The sequence below is a fragment of the Leucoraja erinacea genome, chromosome 4, assembly GCF_028641065.1.
Source record: "Leucoraja erinacea ecotype New England chromosome 4, Leri_hhj_1, whole genome shotgun sequence".
Lineage (NCBI taxonomy): Eukaryota > Metazoa > Chordata > Chondrichthyes > Rajiformes > Rajidae > Leucoraja > Leucoraja erinaceus.
In genome coordinates this window covers 47,921,997-47,939,258 of record NC_073380.1, presented here as the reverse complement: position 1 = coordinate 47,939,258, position 17,262 = coordinate 47,921,997, and the positions used below count along the sequence as shown (strand labels likewise).

The 17,262-nt window shown below is 41.6% G+C and overlaps 1 protein-coding gene across 3 annotated transcripts in view; it reads right to left on the bottom strand.

Moving 5' to 3' along the window:
- The window catches only part of thoc1 (THO complex 1), a 49,714-nt gene that overhangs the window by 14,597 nt on the left and 17,855 nt on the right, over positions 1-17,262 (bottom strand). For 2 of the 3 annotated variants that reach the window (XM_055634176.1, XM_055634178.1), the window contains exons 8-14: positions 13,389-13,471; positions 13,217-13,299; positions 11,360-11,468; positions 9,613-9,747; positions 8,025-8,125; positions 6,213-6,279; positions 619-669 (exon numbers count right to left, since the gene is read on the bottom strand). In XM_055634176.1, the coding sequence (XP_055490151.1) occupies positions 619-669; positions 6,213-6,279; positions 8,025-8,125; positions 9,613-9,747; positions 11,360-11,468; positions 13,217-13,299; positions 13,389-13,471 (629 nt within the window). The remainder of the gene's footprint in view (positions 1-618; positions 670-6,212; positions 6,280-8,024; positions 8,126-9,612; positions 9,748-11,359; positions 11,469-13,216; positions 13,300-13,388; positions 13,472-17,262) is intronic. The other variant, XM_055634177.1, reaches the window with a different exon arrangement.

The window sequence follows — 17,262 nt, the reverse complement described above, 5'->3', positions numbered from 1 at the left end:
TCTGATTTTTTTCATCCTGGTAAAAAGATTCTGACTGTTATCCCATATCTATGCCTCTCATAATTTTAGATACTTCTATCAGGTCTCCACACAACCTCCGGCATTCCAGAGAAAACAACTAATACTCTGTAATTCAGGCATCGTTCTGGTAAACCACCTCTGCGCCCTTTCAATGCATTAGATTAGATTGATTTTAAAGCCTGTATTGATGTATGTATATATCACTAAATGGACTTCAAAGATCATCACCTTCAAGTTACACAACAATCTGACTTAGATGCATCAAAATCCTGCAAGTTTCTAACAAAAATTGAGATATCATTACCTTAGGGTACAGCGTTGAACATAATCGATCACTATACCTTCAAGGTCAGATCCCAAGAATTAAAATCACATATTTAGTCAGAGTTCAATTAGTTGACCTATGTCAGGGGCTTAGCACTATAACTAACACCAAGAGAAAGCAAGAAATTAATGTAAGGAACAAGTGAACAATAATTAGCTAGAATGTCACTATTGATCTACTATGGAGAGAGTGCAAATAGCAGTTTTGTTTGTCATTTACCTGCTATCAGGAAATTTAAATCAGAATTTCAAATCAAAAGTAACTTGACATACCTCTACCATTCTAGAAAACTTATCTCCATCAGGTGGGGTCTCCTTGAGCAACTACACAGAAAACAAAAGCACCATTTAAAGATAACTTTTTATCAATTATTCAAATCTTTCTAGGTCAGCAGGTACATTTCCATGGATGTACAGACTTTTAATGCAGAGATCACCATGCAAAAGTTTCAAATGGAAATAGATAGGTTTCTATCTGCTGTTCATTCTCCCTAAACCTCCCAATTTCATTAAACTGCAGAGCAGAAAGACATTGACCATCTTATTTGAAAGTATATTTTGGTACGTCAATATTAGATTGGAGGACAAATAAATGTTTGTGGTCAAAGGGAATCGCATCCACAACATGAAAGGAAACAGTGGTTTATAAGTGAAATCAGTGTTTAATTGTATCGCAGTTTAAAGCCTGCAGGAGATCTGGTAAAACAAATCTCAATTCAATGTAATAATCTGCCAGTTAAAAATCTATAGGAAAGCAACATCAAAAGTGCTTTGAAAAGCACAGCTGAAATTTACCTCAGAAGTTTAACTGAATTATCTACAAGATTGAGGAGAACCTGCAGTCCATCAACTTAAATATGCAGATTTACCAAAAACCCGACTACTGCCAGTGGTTTGAGAAAATGGAGAATGAACATTCATAGACAACATCAATGCCATGATTCACTTTGTAGAACAATGCAGTTGAAGGATTCAGGGAAGAGGATCGAGTTCCAGAACAAATTACACTGAAAAGGAGGCGGTACTGAATGTGTCAGCAGGCTTAAAGGTCAATAAATCCTCCCTGCTCCAAGTTGGGAGGGGGCACAGCTGGGAGGGGCAGCGTGGTTTTGTTAAGGGGGAAATCCTGTCAGACTGATGAAGTTAACTGTTGAGAGGAGCTGGACGCTCTACAGGGTTGTTTTGAGGTCACAGACTGGAACAGCATAGTCCTCATGGAGAGAACATTGATGGGCTCACGGACTGTGTTACCAATTACATAAATTTCTCTGTGGATAACGTTGTCCCTGAGGAGACTGTACAGTGTTTCCCCAACAATAAGCCCTGGGTCAACAGTAACATAAAGACCCTTCTCAATCAGAAGAAGGCCTTCGGGAATGGTGACAGGGAGGTGAAACGGGTAAAGAAAGATCTAAAGGCGAGACAAATACAGGGCAAGGTTGACTACAGGAGGAAACTGGAGCTGAAACTTCTGCGGAACAACATGAGGGATGTGTGGTATGAGGAGCATTACAGGCTACAAGATGACCAGTGGCCTGGGGAGGGAAAGCAATCAGGATTGGGCCAACGAGCTAAACCAGTTTAACAGATTTGATGGAGGGGCCTCTGCCCACCCTCCCCCCTGCTCCCTGACAGACACTCCCCCTTCAATCTCGCTGGTCCACTTCCTGACACTGGTTAGGTGCGACAAAGAAGGGGCAGGGCATGTGAGGAAAGAGCTGAGCAGACTCCACCCAGGCAAAGCCACGGGTCCCGATGGTGTCAGCCCTAGGGTACTCAAGGCGTGTGCCTGCCAGATGTGCGGAGTACTTCAGTATATCTGCAACCTGAGCCTGGAGAGGGTTCCTGTGATGTGGAAGACATCCTGCCTGGTTCCTGTACCAGAGGATGCATCCCAGCTCCTCCAATGGACTACAGACCGTGGGCAATGACCTCACATCATGCAGTCTCTGGAGAGGCTGGTGCTCACTTACTTGCAGCCCCTGGTTACATCGTAGCTGGACCCCCTGCAGTTCGCTTACCAAACAAAGATGGGGGTTGAGGACACCATCATCCACCTGCTCCATCGTTCCTATGCTCACCTGGATAAGTCGGGAAGCACCGAGAGTCATGTTTTTTTACTTCTCCAGTGCTTTTAACACCATCCGGCCTGCACTGCTAGGGAGCAAACTGACGGAGATGCTGGTGGATGATCCATTGGTGTCCTGGATCACCAACTACCTGACTGGACGACCACAGTATGTCAGGCTACAGAACTTATGTTTCAGACATGGTAGTGAGCAACACAGGGGACAGTCCTCTCTCCCTTCCAGTTTACCATCTAAACCTCAGACTGCAGACTCCTGCCACATGCAGAGGTTTTCAGATGACTCTGCAATTGTGGGCTGCATCAGTGAGGGAGGGGAAGCTGAAAACAGAGGTGTAGTCAACAACTTTGTTGAGTGGTGTGGGCTGAATCACCTGCAGCTGAACACCGACAAGACTAAGGAGTGAGTGGGGGCTGAGGCACTGAATAAAAAGTGACAGAGCCATCTTTACTTTTTGAGGAGGCTCTACTCATTCAACGTCTGCAGTAAGATGCTGCAGATGTTCTATCAATTGGTGGTGGCCAGTGCCATCTGCTTCGCTGTCGTGTACTGGGGTAGCAGGGCAATGCCAATAGAATGAAGGCTGGCTCTGTCCTGGGGGTGGAGTTGGATTCACTGGAGGTGGTCTTGGAGGGAGAGGATGCTCCTCAAACTTGGACAAGACAGCTCCCCCCCTCCATGACACACTGGTCAACCTGAGGAGTACATTCAGCAACAGACTGGTTCCACCGAGATGAAACACAGAATACCTCTGGAGATCCTTTTCCCCTGTGGCTATCAAACAGTACAAATGCTCCCCTTTCTGTTGTGGGATAGACGGACTCCCCTTCCCCCTCCTGCTCCTCAATCTTTGCACATCCCCAATTCTGGAATTTCAACTCTTCACTTCAATTTCATGTTTCAAGTATCTTGTTGTGTTCTATGACTGTTGGCAGACCAATTTTCCTCCTGGGATAAATAAAGTTATATCGTATCGACATCATTAAAACCTTCAACAAATCTTGCCAGTGAGCTCACGGAATCCAGAGCAATAAACAAGTTCAGTATTCCGGCAGCACAACCCAGGTCATAGGTCACTCTGCATAAACATTGCTGGAAGCAGAAGCTGTGTAAATATAGATCTTCATTTCATCCATATTTTCCAGCTTTGATTCTTCTAGGTAAGAAAATACTGCTTCCAAACTATGAATTAGTTGTATTTATTGTTCCTTTATGCAAAGCATGATGATTTTGTCATTTTTATTGCTTTATGCTTTGGTGCGTTAGCGAGATCGTGCTGCTGCATGCGGTCTGGGTCCGTGGTTGGGTCGCCGGCGCTGCGTGCGCTGTTGAGTTGCTGCTGGCTGGTGGTCCCCGGCCTGTCGGGGAGCGGGTTCCTCGGGAGTTGGAGCGGGGTTGGGCTGTAGTTGGCACTTCTTCGCCGCGCTGGCTCTGGGCATCTGCTCCGGGCCAGTGTCCCGATGGGATGCTGGGGGGGGGGGGGGGGGGGGGGGGGGGGGGGGGGGGGGGGGGGGGGGGGGGGGGGGTGGTGGGGGAACGGGGCGGTCCAGTGGCGGTTCGCCAGCGCTTGTGGCGCCGGGGACCTGGGTTCCATCCTTGCTGCGGATGATGAGCGGGTTTGTGTGCGCAGCAGCCGAGAATGTCTCTCCGCCGGTCCAGCCTCTCCCCCGTCTCCCTCTCGCCCCGTTCTCGCTGCCTTCCTCACATTAAATATATTTTTACACATAAATTATGAATAAAGATAAGAATGTTTACACAGTTTGTTCAGCCAGGGCTTTGTTTGCTTTTTCTATATAGCGAATGACCGTTGACAAATTCCATGATTCCTTGCTTTTTTCGGAATACCGAACTCGCTTGTTTGGTAAACTGGATCTGAAAATGGCTTGGCAATATAAGGCTGGGGTTGATGATCAAGAGTTGTTTTGGTCATCACAATCTGAGCAACATTTTCCACAGAGGGTGGTAGACATAAGGAACAAACTGCCAGAAGACTTAGCTGAAGCAGGTACTTTAATGACACTTAAAAGGCACTTGGACAGGCATATGGATAGGAAAGGTTTAGAGGGATATAGATCAAATGGGGCAAACGACTAGCTTAGATGGGGCATCTTGGTCAGCATGGATGAGTTGGGCCAAAGGGCCTGCTTCTGTGCTGCTTGACTCCAGTTGTTAGTCTACACAACTTAGCCATTTACTGTGAAAATGAATGAAAACCCATCTATTTTGGGGAAAGAAAATACTGTATTTGGGGTTAATTTTTATAGAATACAATTTAGTATTCTTAGAATTTCTGAGTATTTCTGAGCTCACCTGCATAAAATAATCTGCAGAAACCAGCGATGTAAGTAGCGAGCTGCTAAAGCATTAAAATGCATGAGCACTACTGTGATCACCCGGAGGTAGCGACTGTAAGGGAATTCCCGGTCGGAGGGGAATCCCCGACCTCGCGCAGGCGCGCAGGTACAGTAAGTACTGTACCTGTAAACACCAGGGAGGCCGTCATGGAGTCCGGAATTGAGGCCATCGGGCTGGAGGTGCCGACTGTAAGGGAATCCCCGATCGCAGGGGAATCCCCGACCTCGAGGAGACTCGCAAGTACTGTACCTGTAAACACCGAGGAGGCCTTCATGGAGTACAGAAACGTGGTCGTCGGGCAGAACTACAAGTAAGACTGAAGCGCAGGGGACTTCGCCCCCTCTCCGTACCATTCTGTTAGACAGGATTGTCAAGTCTGAGCACCACGAAGAGTTGACCATTGAGGCAGACCCCCCCTCCTCTCCTTTTCCCAGATGCCCGCGTACAGTCCATATGGTGGATGGAGAGACCACTCCCCAATCTTTGCACATCCCCAATCTTTTCCACTCATCACTTTAATTTCATGTTTCATGTACCTTGTGTTTTATGACTGTTGGTAGACAAATTTTCCTCCTGGGATAAATAAAGTTCTACCACAGACAATAGATGCAGGAGTAGGCCATTCGGCCTTTTGAGCCAGCACCACCATTGACTGTAATCATGGCTGATCATCCACAATCAGTACCCCGTTCCTGCCTTGTCCCCCTGTCCCTTGACTCTGCTATCTTTAAGAGCTCTATCTAACTCTCTCTTGAAAGCATCCAGTGGATTGGACTACGCAGTTGCAGCATGGGACCCATACACAAATAAAAACATTTCTTCCATCGAACGTGTCCAAAGACAGGCAGCTCGATTTGTTACTAACACCTATGAGAGAGAAGCGAGTGTCACCAAACTTCTGAATTCTCTGGGGTGGAACCCTCTCCAAGACAGACATGAAGCTCACCGTTTGACCTGTTTTTACAAAATGTTAAATGGTCAGCTCGACATAGACTACAAGACCTACACCAAACCCAAACCAATTAGGAGCAGACGAGGGCATTCGATCCAATTTGTGATCCCAGCTACAAAGACAGATGTATACTGCAATTCGTTCTTCCCCCGCACAATTAAAGCATGGAATAATCTCCACCCAACTATAGTTACACAACCAGATGCAACTAAATTTAAAGTAGCTCTTTCTTCCCGATAACCCTTTCTGGTTTAAGCCCTCCCTTCACCACCTCCAGTTTAAATTCCATTTGGAATATTTTGGAGGATTAAGAAACCAAGATTGGCCTCCACTGCCTTCCGAGGCAGGGAATTCCACAGATTCACAACTCTCTGGGTGAAAAAGCTTTTCGTCATCTCCTTTCTAAATGGCCTACCCCCTATTCTTAAAGGGGAATTTCATTTAGTTTTGTATAGTAATTCACTTCAACCAACCTGATAAACTGCTTTGGTGGTATCTTCAATCCAGAGAGACTGTTCATCAGTTAATACGCAATAGGAGCTGTGAAAAAACCCCAACTTTATTGAAATGTGTGTTCTCATAGATCTGGCTGGTGAATAATATCTGAACATTGCTCATTGTTCACATGCTGTGGTTATATCTTTTTACTTCCACATGACTAACAGTGCACTAAACACCACACGGTATAATTACTCGACATCTGCTTCCTTGAAGGACATCTCCTATCTTAAAATACATCCATGTACTTTTCCATGTTAAGAAATATTAAGCAAAACATAAGCTTTTTCTTAAAATTCATCTTCCAGGGGGATTTCTATAAACACTTATAGAGTTGCATTTCTTACAAAATTACACAACTCCAGTTAATATTTAACTTATGACACTTTCCCAACATAAATTTGAATAGATAAATGAAAAGTGAAATAGGCAGTAGATGTGATCCATTCAATTCCTTCTGCCAATTCTACCATTCAGGAAGATGAACGCAGTCCTCTTGAATAAAGAGCTTCAAAGATTTACTACTCTAACTGGAGGAATGTAACACAAAGTATAAGTTTTAAAGCATATTGGAATTAAACTATGTGAACTAGGATTTACAAACAGCAATAAGGGAGATATAACAGGAACAAACAGACAGGGAAATAAAATTGGGCAGTATTCCCTCAAGGTTTCCCAACAGATCCCCAATCGAAAAAGTGGAAGGCAGGCAAAACTGGTGGTGTCACGCATAACTAAGAACAACTGGCAATTGAATGGAATTGCCAACTTCCATGTTGGCTCAGACTGTTCATTCAGTGAGTAACTAAACCAGACAGATCTATTGTGTGGAGTTTGCAAGTTCGCCCCAAGACCACATGGGTTTCCTGTGTGTGTGTGTGTGTGTGTGTGTGTGTGTGTGTGTTCCAGTTTCCGCCCATATTCCAAATAAAGACTGGCAGTTTTATTGGTGGTAACTGTTAATTGCCCTGAGACTGTAGCTGAGTGGTGGAGTCCAGAGAAAAATGATGGGGAAAGTGGGAGAATAATATAAATAGTATAAATGTAGGATTGATAGGGTGGTTGGTGTGGACTTGGAAAGCCAAAGGGTATGTTTCCATGATATGTCTCACAATGTACATGGGAAAAAATAAGTTTCAAATGTAATTCCTGGTCAACAGCTGAATGATGATTTCGGTTGAGTAAAGTCCCTATGATTATTAAGAGATAAATTGGCAGTTTTTTATTCTTGAACATTATCCAGCAACAGTGCAATCGTGTCTGTGGGTTGTGTGTCAGCAATAGACAAGTTCATCTGCAATGACCCTGAAATGAAATACATTAGAAGAGCTTACAATTAGCTAAATGGAAACCAATGTCCTTCGAGCAGAAGGTAATCATTTAGCAGAGAAGGGCAAAGAGATAAATGAAAGGGATTTATTGATGGAAAAACACAATGAAGAATCCGCAGAGAAATTATATAAGGTTTATGTTCAAGGTTTAGTAACCTCAAATAACTTCTCAAGGAGAAAAATAAATTCAAGACTTAATCAAGTGACGTGCTTAAAAATATAACTATAAACTAAACAAAATCAAGTAAATCAAATTCTATCAACACTTCCTGCATATTGACCCGTCTCCTTTGCCTCCCACCTCAAAAATTGCCTTTGGCACATTGATCTTCCTATTGTTTATATGCTCATAAATATTGAAGTATTTTTAGCTCTACCATTGAACTTAATGATACATTAAAGGGATTTCCTTAACTAGATATGTTCACACTATACAGTAAATTTATAGATGATTACCTTTTAAATTTGACTTGGCCCTTCAGGTATTGAAACAATATCAAATACTGTAAAAGAATATGTCGTCTAAAGTTGCTGTCATTTAGTTGTAGGTCCATCAGCTAGTAGCAAAAAGAAAATACAGTCAGATTTGCAGGTGTATTTTTATGAACTCAAATATGTAGTAGGCATTCTTTCAAACCATTTCGTAGTCAATGAAGTGAGTTTGAAAAATACAAGAGATCTGGGCAGGGAGTATTGTAGGAAGGTTAAATGGCTGCAGTCATTTGGCGACATTTACTTACTAAAGTGCTCTGCTGCTATGAAACAGAACTAAATAGATTTTGTTTTTGCCATTTGATATAAAGAACATTCTTATTTTCTGTTCCTTCTTAGTCTTTTTAGCAAACATCAATAAGATTTTTTTTATGCATCTAGAGAATGTAATGTTCATTCATAGCTCTCATAATCAATGTTATTCTCAATTAAACTATATTAATCAAAGACCAAGCCAATACCAGATTATTTTCTACATCTCATTGCTCTGGGGGGAAAAATTGAATAAATGCACAAACTAGTTTCTTACCAAAATATAAAATTAACATCAGATAATTCAGAAACAGGGCCTAGCAACATGTTGAAAATAACCATGTTTTGTTTCCTTGCTGTTAAATATATTTTGCTCAGCTTTCCCACATTGACAAACAAATATTTGCAGATACCCGTATTTGAGCATGGCCAAGAATCTCAATTTTACTCATATATATCAGTAATGTTTTAATCAGAGATGAAAGTTGTCAGAAATCAGAGGGTTTTATACAAATTTTGGAATTCTTCCTTTGTGTTTTTGTTCTAGTGGCTGATTTGAAATCTGTGTACTGAAATTTGTAATGTTCACATGCTGCAATACATAGATACATAGACAATAGGTGCAGGAGTAGCCAATTCGGCCCTTCCAGCCAGCACCGCCATTCAATATGATCATGGCTGATCATCCCCAATCAGTACCCCAGTACATTAATCAAGTTGTTTCAGCATCAATGCTCATAAATTATAGGAGCAAAATGAGTCCATTCGGGCCATCGTGTCTACTCTATTCAATCATGGCTGATCTATCTTTCCCTCTCAACCCACCCTCCTGCCTTTTCCCATAACACCCATACTAATTAAACGGACGGCACGATGGCGCAGCGGTAAAGTTGCTGCCTTACAGCGCCAGAGACCCGGGCTCCATCCCGACTATGGGTGCTGCCTGTACAGAGTTTGTAGTTCTCCCTGTGACCGTGTGGGTTTTCGCCAAGATCTTTGGTTTCCTCCCACACTCCAAAGGCGTACAGGTTTGTAGGTTAATTGACTTGGTATAAATGTAAATTGTCCCTCGTGTGTGTAAGATGGTGTTAATGTGTGGGGATCGTTGGTCGTTGTGAACTCGGTGGACCGAGACCCTGTTTCCACGCTCTATCTCTAAACTAAACAAGTATCTGTCATTCTCTGCCTTAAAAATACCCAATAAACCCAATGATATATTCTGTCACTGAACATTTTTCAACTGAAAGAAAGGAGACACAAAGGCTTATGGAATTTCACCAAAGCTGCAATGAAAAAATACCTTCTCACTGGTCAAGAATTTAGCGAAGTAAACATGTGCATCTCCTGGGGGTTTTAATTCCTCCTGCTTCTTCTTTGAAGCCTGCATATCATCCAGTTTGTAGCTTCTGAAAACATCTAACACTTCATCCGAATGCTGCAAAACAAGATACAGCAGTGATGGTCGGAGAGAAAGACAATATCAATACTGTACAAGCATTAAAAAAGACCTTTGCTTTTATGTGTAATCATGGGTTGTGCATCAGAAAAAACCCACAAACTGAACAAGATACAATAAAATTATTATTTTTGAATGTTGTTATTGCAATAACTTACAGAATATTTAAAAAGTAATAATTTAATAACTTGTATTTTTGGTTTGCACTGTCTTCAGCATGTCCTGCAGATGACCTTTGAATCTGGATAACTGGCTCAAAAATTGGCTTGGTGATAGTAAGCAGAGCGCAGTGGTGGAAGAATATTTTTCTGATTGGCAGTCTGACCAGCAGTGCAGCACAGGGATTAGTGCTAAAACCTTACTTGTTTGTGGTATATATCAATAACTAGGGTATAGGATGTATGATTTGTAAGTTTGGGGATGATGCAAAAATTGATGGACACCGAGCAAGGTTGTCAAAGCGACAACAGATTTAAATAATTTGGAAAGTTCAGCCTTTTAATCCCCACCAGTGCAAGGTGGTGCATTTTGGGAAATCAAATTGAGGACACTGTAAATAGTAGGGATAAAGGAATGTTGCTGAACAGAGAGTCCAAGGAGCCCAAGCCCATAGTTCCCTGAAAATTGTAACATGTGGACCAATAGAATGGTGAAGTGGGCATATAGCAATGCTTGCCTTCATAGGTTTGAGCATACTTACAGAACAGGAACAGCACCTTGGGCTCACAATATTTGTGTACAAACTTGGGTCCAACATGATATTTAAACTCTGCCCACATGTGATCCATATCCCAACATTCCTTGCATAGCTCCACACCCATCTAAAAGCCTGTTGAACACCATTATTGCATCTGCTTCCATCACCATGTCCCAGGTATCCACCACTCTCTCTGTAAAACAACTTGCCCTACACATCTCATTTAATCTCTGGCCTTAAAGCTACGCTCTCAAGACTTTGACATTTCCACCCTGAGAAAAAGGATCTGGTTGTTTACCTTATCTATGCCTCTCGTAATTTAATATACTTCTAACAGGTCTCACCTCGATCTCAGACTTTCCAGAGAAAATAATCCTTAATAAATAATGATAGCTAATAGTTGATAAACCAGGCAGCATTCTGTTAAACTTCTTCTGCACTCTCTCCACATCCCTCAGCTAGAACGTGTAGGAAGGAAATGCCAATGCTGGTTTATATCGAAGATAGACACAAAGTGCTGGAGTAACTCAGCAGGTCAGGCAGCATCTCTGGAGAAAAATGATGGGTGCTGTTTTGGGTCTGAACCCTTCTTCAGATTGAAAGCAGAGGGGGGACTGGAGTAGCAAAAGGCCAGAACAAATCAGGGCCCGCAACAGATGACCAAGAAAATGTGGAGCCCATAATGGCCCATTGTTGGCTGGAGAAGAGGTGATAATGAAGGGGTACCGGGATCCACTGTTCTCATCCTTGTATCATCGTTATCACTTTGTGCCTTCCTTCAGCTACAAATTGCTTAAACATTATCTTGGCTATAATGATTTTGTTTTTAAGAAGTATACCCCACTAATGGTCCTTTGGAAGATAGAATGACCTCACATAGCAAATAAAATTTACCTTCAAAAACGTCTTCCAAAAAATTTTCTCGTAACACTGCAATGGATTTCTGAAAAAATCCTGGAGTGACCAAAACTTCCGATACAAGTTGTAATCGATGGGAACAGAGCTATTTAAAAAAAAAAAAAAAATGAATATTAACAATGACATGACAAAATTGGAACTTAGGTTATGCAAGCCTCTAAATCAGTGAAAAAAGTAATTAGTCTTATTCAACTGGGTGTAATGAAAGGGTTAAACAGGATTTTCAGATAAAATAAACTACAATAGCCCATATATCAAACTTTCCAGGCCAAGCCATCGTCAGGAGACCCCGACATGCAGTGGGACACATTATTTAATTGCTTTTTATTGTTGTTTTTATAAATGTTTCATTTTTGATCTTAGATCGTTGAACTGTTCTTTCTTCAAAGCCAGGCAACTTTTAATAAGCCAGAGATACACGGCTGTGAAGCTCGGCGGACATTAACATTACTGGTCGGGTATCCTTGGTTCTGAAAACTACTGCTGACCTGTTTTTCCTCCAATGAGCCAATGAAATTCACCAGTCAGCACTGGTTACAACCTACAAGAACCTAAGAGAACCTTCACCCTCCTAGCAACCCACTTGGACCTCCTTGCGACCCAACTACGACTCGAGAATTCTCGCTACTCTCCATGGCGGCTTCATTCTAGTCGCCGTTAATTTTTCAACATGTTGAAAAATGCTCGGCGACCATAATGAGGCCACGACTAGTTCCCAGAATGTAGGAACTCCCCACGACTATGAAGGCGACTAGCCAGCAACCACCCGCGAACATGTGGCGACAGCATAGTCTCCTGCAGTCGCCCATGTCATCCATAAATGTACCTATACAAAATGGAAGGCAGTAGTCTGAACTGCAATGTACAGGAAGACTACATTCACTAGCACTCATTTAAGTTATTTTCAAAACTTTAAGAGCAACAGTTCAATTGTTTTATCAAATCCTAATGCCCCTGTCCCACTTAGGAAACCTGAACGGAAACCTCTGGAGACTTTGTGCCCCACCCAAGGTTTCCGTGCGGTTCCTGGAGGTTTTTGTCAGTCTCCCTACCTGCTTCCATTACCTGCAACATCCGGCAACCACCTGCAACCTCCGGGAACCGCACGGAAACCTTGGGAGGGGCGAAAAGTCTCCAGAGGTTTCCGTTCAGGTTTCCTAAGTGGGACAGGGGCATTAGACTGAAACAGATTTCACTGCAAGTATTTCCCTGACCTAAAGAAACATTCAGCAGACACTTCAATTATGAACCAACTTCTATTATAGTAAGAAAATCCCAGCAATTAAAAAAATACATTTCAAAGAATGATGCAGGGACCAAGCATAATTACGGTTTCCTCCAAGAGAAAGATTAATTAAAATATATATATGCTGTTAATCTCACCAATAGTTTTATTAACATTAAAATATGTAACTGGAAAGCACGTTAAAGTGCAAGATTTCCAAGGATGATATTAGAACAGAGAAGTTACTATAATCATGAAACAATTAACCAATTGTGGCTAGTTTTATTGTCAGAAATAAGATGGTTATAAAGAATTCAGAATAAACTACTAATCCACAGTGGATAAGACATGCACCTTGCCACCACATAATTGAATGAGCAGGTTACGTACTTTTAAGGGAACACTGGATAAGTAGGTTCAGAAAATAGATGTGGACAGAATTGGAGGTAAAAGGCTTGTGTGAAATCACACGACCGGGAAGGATCAACTGGCTCAAATTACATATTATTTGCTGCAAGATCTAGTCACATTCAACAACTTATTCAAATAAAGGCCAGGTATGTTTCTGTACTTCTCTGAGTTTAATAAAAAAGTTAAAATATCTGTACCAAGTTGAAGGGGGTTCCTCGTCACCTGTCTCTCCCTCCTCAACTTCCATTCCATCTTCTTTATCTTCTGTGTGCTGCAAATTCTCAAAAGATAACAAAAGTTATTTAAAAAAGGACACACGTAAGATAAATCCCATTGGTATTTAGCGTTCTCATCCAAGATAACACTCACCTTCAGCCCTAGGGTGCTGTCCTGTTCATTGGTGTTGAACACCGTGATATTTTCCAGGTTAAATTGGCTTTGCAGATTGAGCCCTGAAATAAAACACAATCAAACTCTGTGACACTTGTGGCTACTTCATGGTAACAATGTTTTCCCTCATGATGGGTAACAAGGGACCTTAATATGCCTTCTAAAATATGGCAAGCCATACTTTTCAGGGACAGGGAGTGAGATGGTCAATAAATGTAGGCTCAGAAAAGATTAAATATATTTTTGTTGAAAACTCATGAAATATTATGCAGAGTTTGGAATATCTTTATGTGGGAAGCATATGCAAGAGGATGTGCATGCAATAAGACTTATTCTTAAAATCCAAATATTAAATACACTGAGCGTCTTTTTCTTGGAAATTTTGAAAGGTTTCTTGAAAGACAACTGTCCCTGGCTGACAGATTTGAACTGAGTACAATAATCTCATGTAGAGGGCATGACTATTTAGATCAGAGATGAAGATAGCCAATTCGGCCCTTCAAGCCAGCCATTCAATGTGATCATGGGTGATCATCCACAATCAGTACCATGTTCCTGCCTTCTCCCCATATCCCCTGACTCCGCTATCTTCAAGAGCCCTATCTAGCTCTTTCTTGAAAGTATCCAGAGAAACGGGCCTCCATCGCCCTCTGAGTCCGTACAATTTGCTTTCTATGTAAAAGACTAAAGACTCATAGAAGAGAATTAGCATGTAAAATGACGTATTTTAAGTTTTAAAAGTCCGATTTCAGTGCTTCTGTAAAACAAAATAAATTTACAAATCGAACAAGTCTATTTTTAAAAAAAAATCACTTGTCCTAATATTGCCATCTTGTTCAATGGTGAAGGAAACAGTGACAGCAGCTGCTCAACTATCACCAAAATACAAATTTTAGTGATTGTAGGGTAAACAAATTGGTAAAGAGATATACGAGCTGCTTACTATCAACTGCGAGAATGAAAATGAGACAAGAAGAGACAATAGATGTGAAAATCGGTGAATGCTGACTGAAATCGCAACAGGTAAAACAATGTTCTTTATAACCATATAACATATAACCATATAACAATTACAGCATGGAAACAGGCCATCTCGACCATTCTAGTCCTTGCCGAACACGTATTCTCCCCTAGTCCCATACACCTGCGTTCAGACCATAACCCTCCATACCTTTCCCGTCTATATAACTATCCAATTTATTTTTAAATGATAAAAACGAACCTGCCTCCACCACCTTCACTGGAAGCTCATTCCAAACAGCTACCACTCTCTGAGTAAAGAAGTTCCCCCTTATGCTACCCCTAAACGTTTGTCCCTTAATTCTCAAGTCATGTCCCTTGTTTGAATCTTCCCTACTCTCAGTGGGAAAAGCTTATCCACGTCAACTCTGTCTATCCCTCTCATTATTTTAAAGACCTCTATCAAGTCCCCCCTTAACCTTCTGCGCTCCAAAGAATAAAACCCTAACTTGTTCAAGCTTTCTCTGTAAGTTAGTTGCTGAAACCTAGGCAACATTCTAGTAAATCTCCTCTGTACTCTCTCTATTTTGCTGACATCCTTCCTATAAAATTGTACCAAAATTGTACACCATCCTCCAAAATTGGCCTCACCAATGCCTTGTACAATTCTAACACAACTTCTATACTCAATGCTCTGATTTATAAAGGCCAGCACACCAAAAGCTTTCTTTACCACCTTATCTACATGAGATTCCACTTTCAGGGAACTGTGCACAGTTATTCCCAGATCCCTCTGTTCACCTGCATTCTTCAATTCCCTACCATTTACCATGTACGTCCTATTTTGATTTGTCCTGCCAAGATGTAGCACCTCACACTTATCACCATTAAACTCCATCTGTCATCTTTCAGCCCACTCTTCCAACTGGCATAAATCTCTCTGTAGACTTTGAAAATCTACTTCATTATCCACAACCCCACCTATCTTAGTATCATCTGCATACTTACTAATCCAATTTACCACAACGTCATCCAGATCATTGATGTACATGACAAACAACAGTGGACCCAACACAGATCCCTGTGGCACCCCACTAGTCACTGGCCTCCAACCTGACAAACAACCATCCACCATTACTCTCTGGCATCTCCCATTCAGCCACTGTTGAATCCATCTTGCTACTCCTCCATTAATCCCCAACCATTGAACCTTCTTAACCAACCTTCCGTGAGGAATCTTGTCAAAGGCCTTACTGAAGTCCATGTATACAACATCCACTGCTTTACCCTCATCAATTTCCCGAGTAACCTCTTCAAAAAATTCAAGAAGATTAGTCAAACATGACCTTCCAGGCACAAATCCATGTTGACTGTTCCTAATCAGACCCTGTTTATCCAGATGCTTATATATATTATCTCTAAGTATCCTTTCCATTAATTTGCCCACCACTGACGTCAAACTAACAGGTCTATAATTGCTAGGTTTACTCTTAGACCCCTTTTTAAACAATGGAACAACATGCGCAGTATGCCAATCCTCCGGCACTATTCCCGTTTCTAATGACATTTGAAATATTTCTGTCATAGCCCCTGCTATTTCTACACTAACTTCCCTCAATGTCCTAGGGAATATCCTGTCCGGACCTGGAGACTTATCCACTTTTATATTTCTCAAAGGTGTCAGTACTTCCTCTTCTTTGATCCTCATAGTTTCCAATAGCTACTCTACTTGTTTCCCTTACCTCACATAATTCAATATCCTTCTCCTTGGTGAATACCGAAGAAAATAAATTGTTCAATATCTCCCCCATCTCTTTTGGCTCTGCAGATAGCTGTTCACTCTGACTCTCTAATGGACCAACTTTATCCCTCGTTATCCTTTTGCTATTAATATAGCTGTAGAAACCCTTAGGATTTTCTTTCACCTTACTTGCCAAAGCAACCTCATATCTTCTTTTAGCTTTTCTAATTTCTTTCTTAAGATTCTTTTTACATTCTTTATACTCCTCAAGCACCTCCTTTACTCCATGCTGCCTATAATTATTGTAGTTCTCTCTCTTTTTCCGAACCAAGTGTCCAATTTCCCTTGAAAACCATGGCTCTTTCCAATTTTTACTATTTCCTTTCAACCGAACAGGGACATAAAGATTCTGTACTCTTAAAATTTCACCTTTAAATGTCCTCCACTTCTCTTCCACATCTTTCCCATAAAACAAACTGTCCCAATTTACTCCTTTTAAATCCTTTCGCATCTCATCAAAGTTAGCCTTTCTCCAATCAAAAATCTCAACCCTAGGTCCAGTTCTGACCCTCTTCATAATTATATTGAAACTAATGGTATTGTGATCACTGGTCCCGAACTGCTCCCCAACGCATACCTCTGCCACCTGACCCGTCTCATTTCCTAACAGGAGGTCCAGCACTGCCCCTTCTATAGTAGGTACTTCTATGTATTGCTGCAAAAAACTATCCTGCACACATTTTACAAACTCCAACCCATCCAGCCCATTTACAGAATGTGTTTCCCAGTCTATGTGTGGAAAATTGAAATCTCCCACAATCACTACCTTGTGCTTATTACTAATATCTGCAATCTCCTTACATATTTGCTATTCCAATTCTCGCTCCCCATTTGGCGGTCCAAAATACCATAAGTGTTTATAAGAATATAACCATGTGTTTCTACCCCTTTCCCATTTCTCAGTTCCAACCAAATAGCCTCCCTAGACGAGCCCTCTAATCTATCCTGCCAAAGCACTGCTGTAATATCTTCCCTGATAAGCAATGCAACACCTCCTCCTCTTGCCCCTCCAATTCTATCACACCTGAAGCAACGAAATCCTGGAATATTTAGTTTCCAATCACAGCCCTCCTGCAACCATGTTTCACTGAT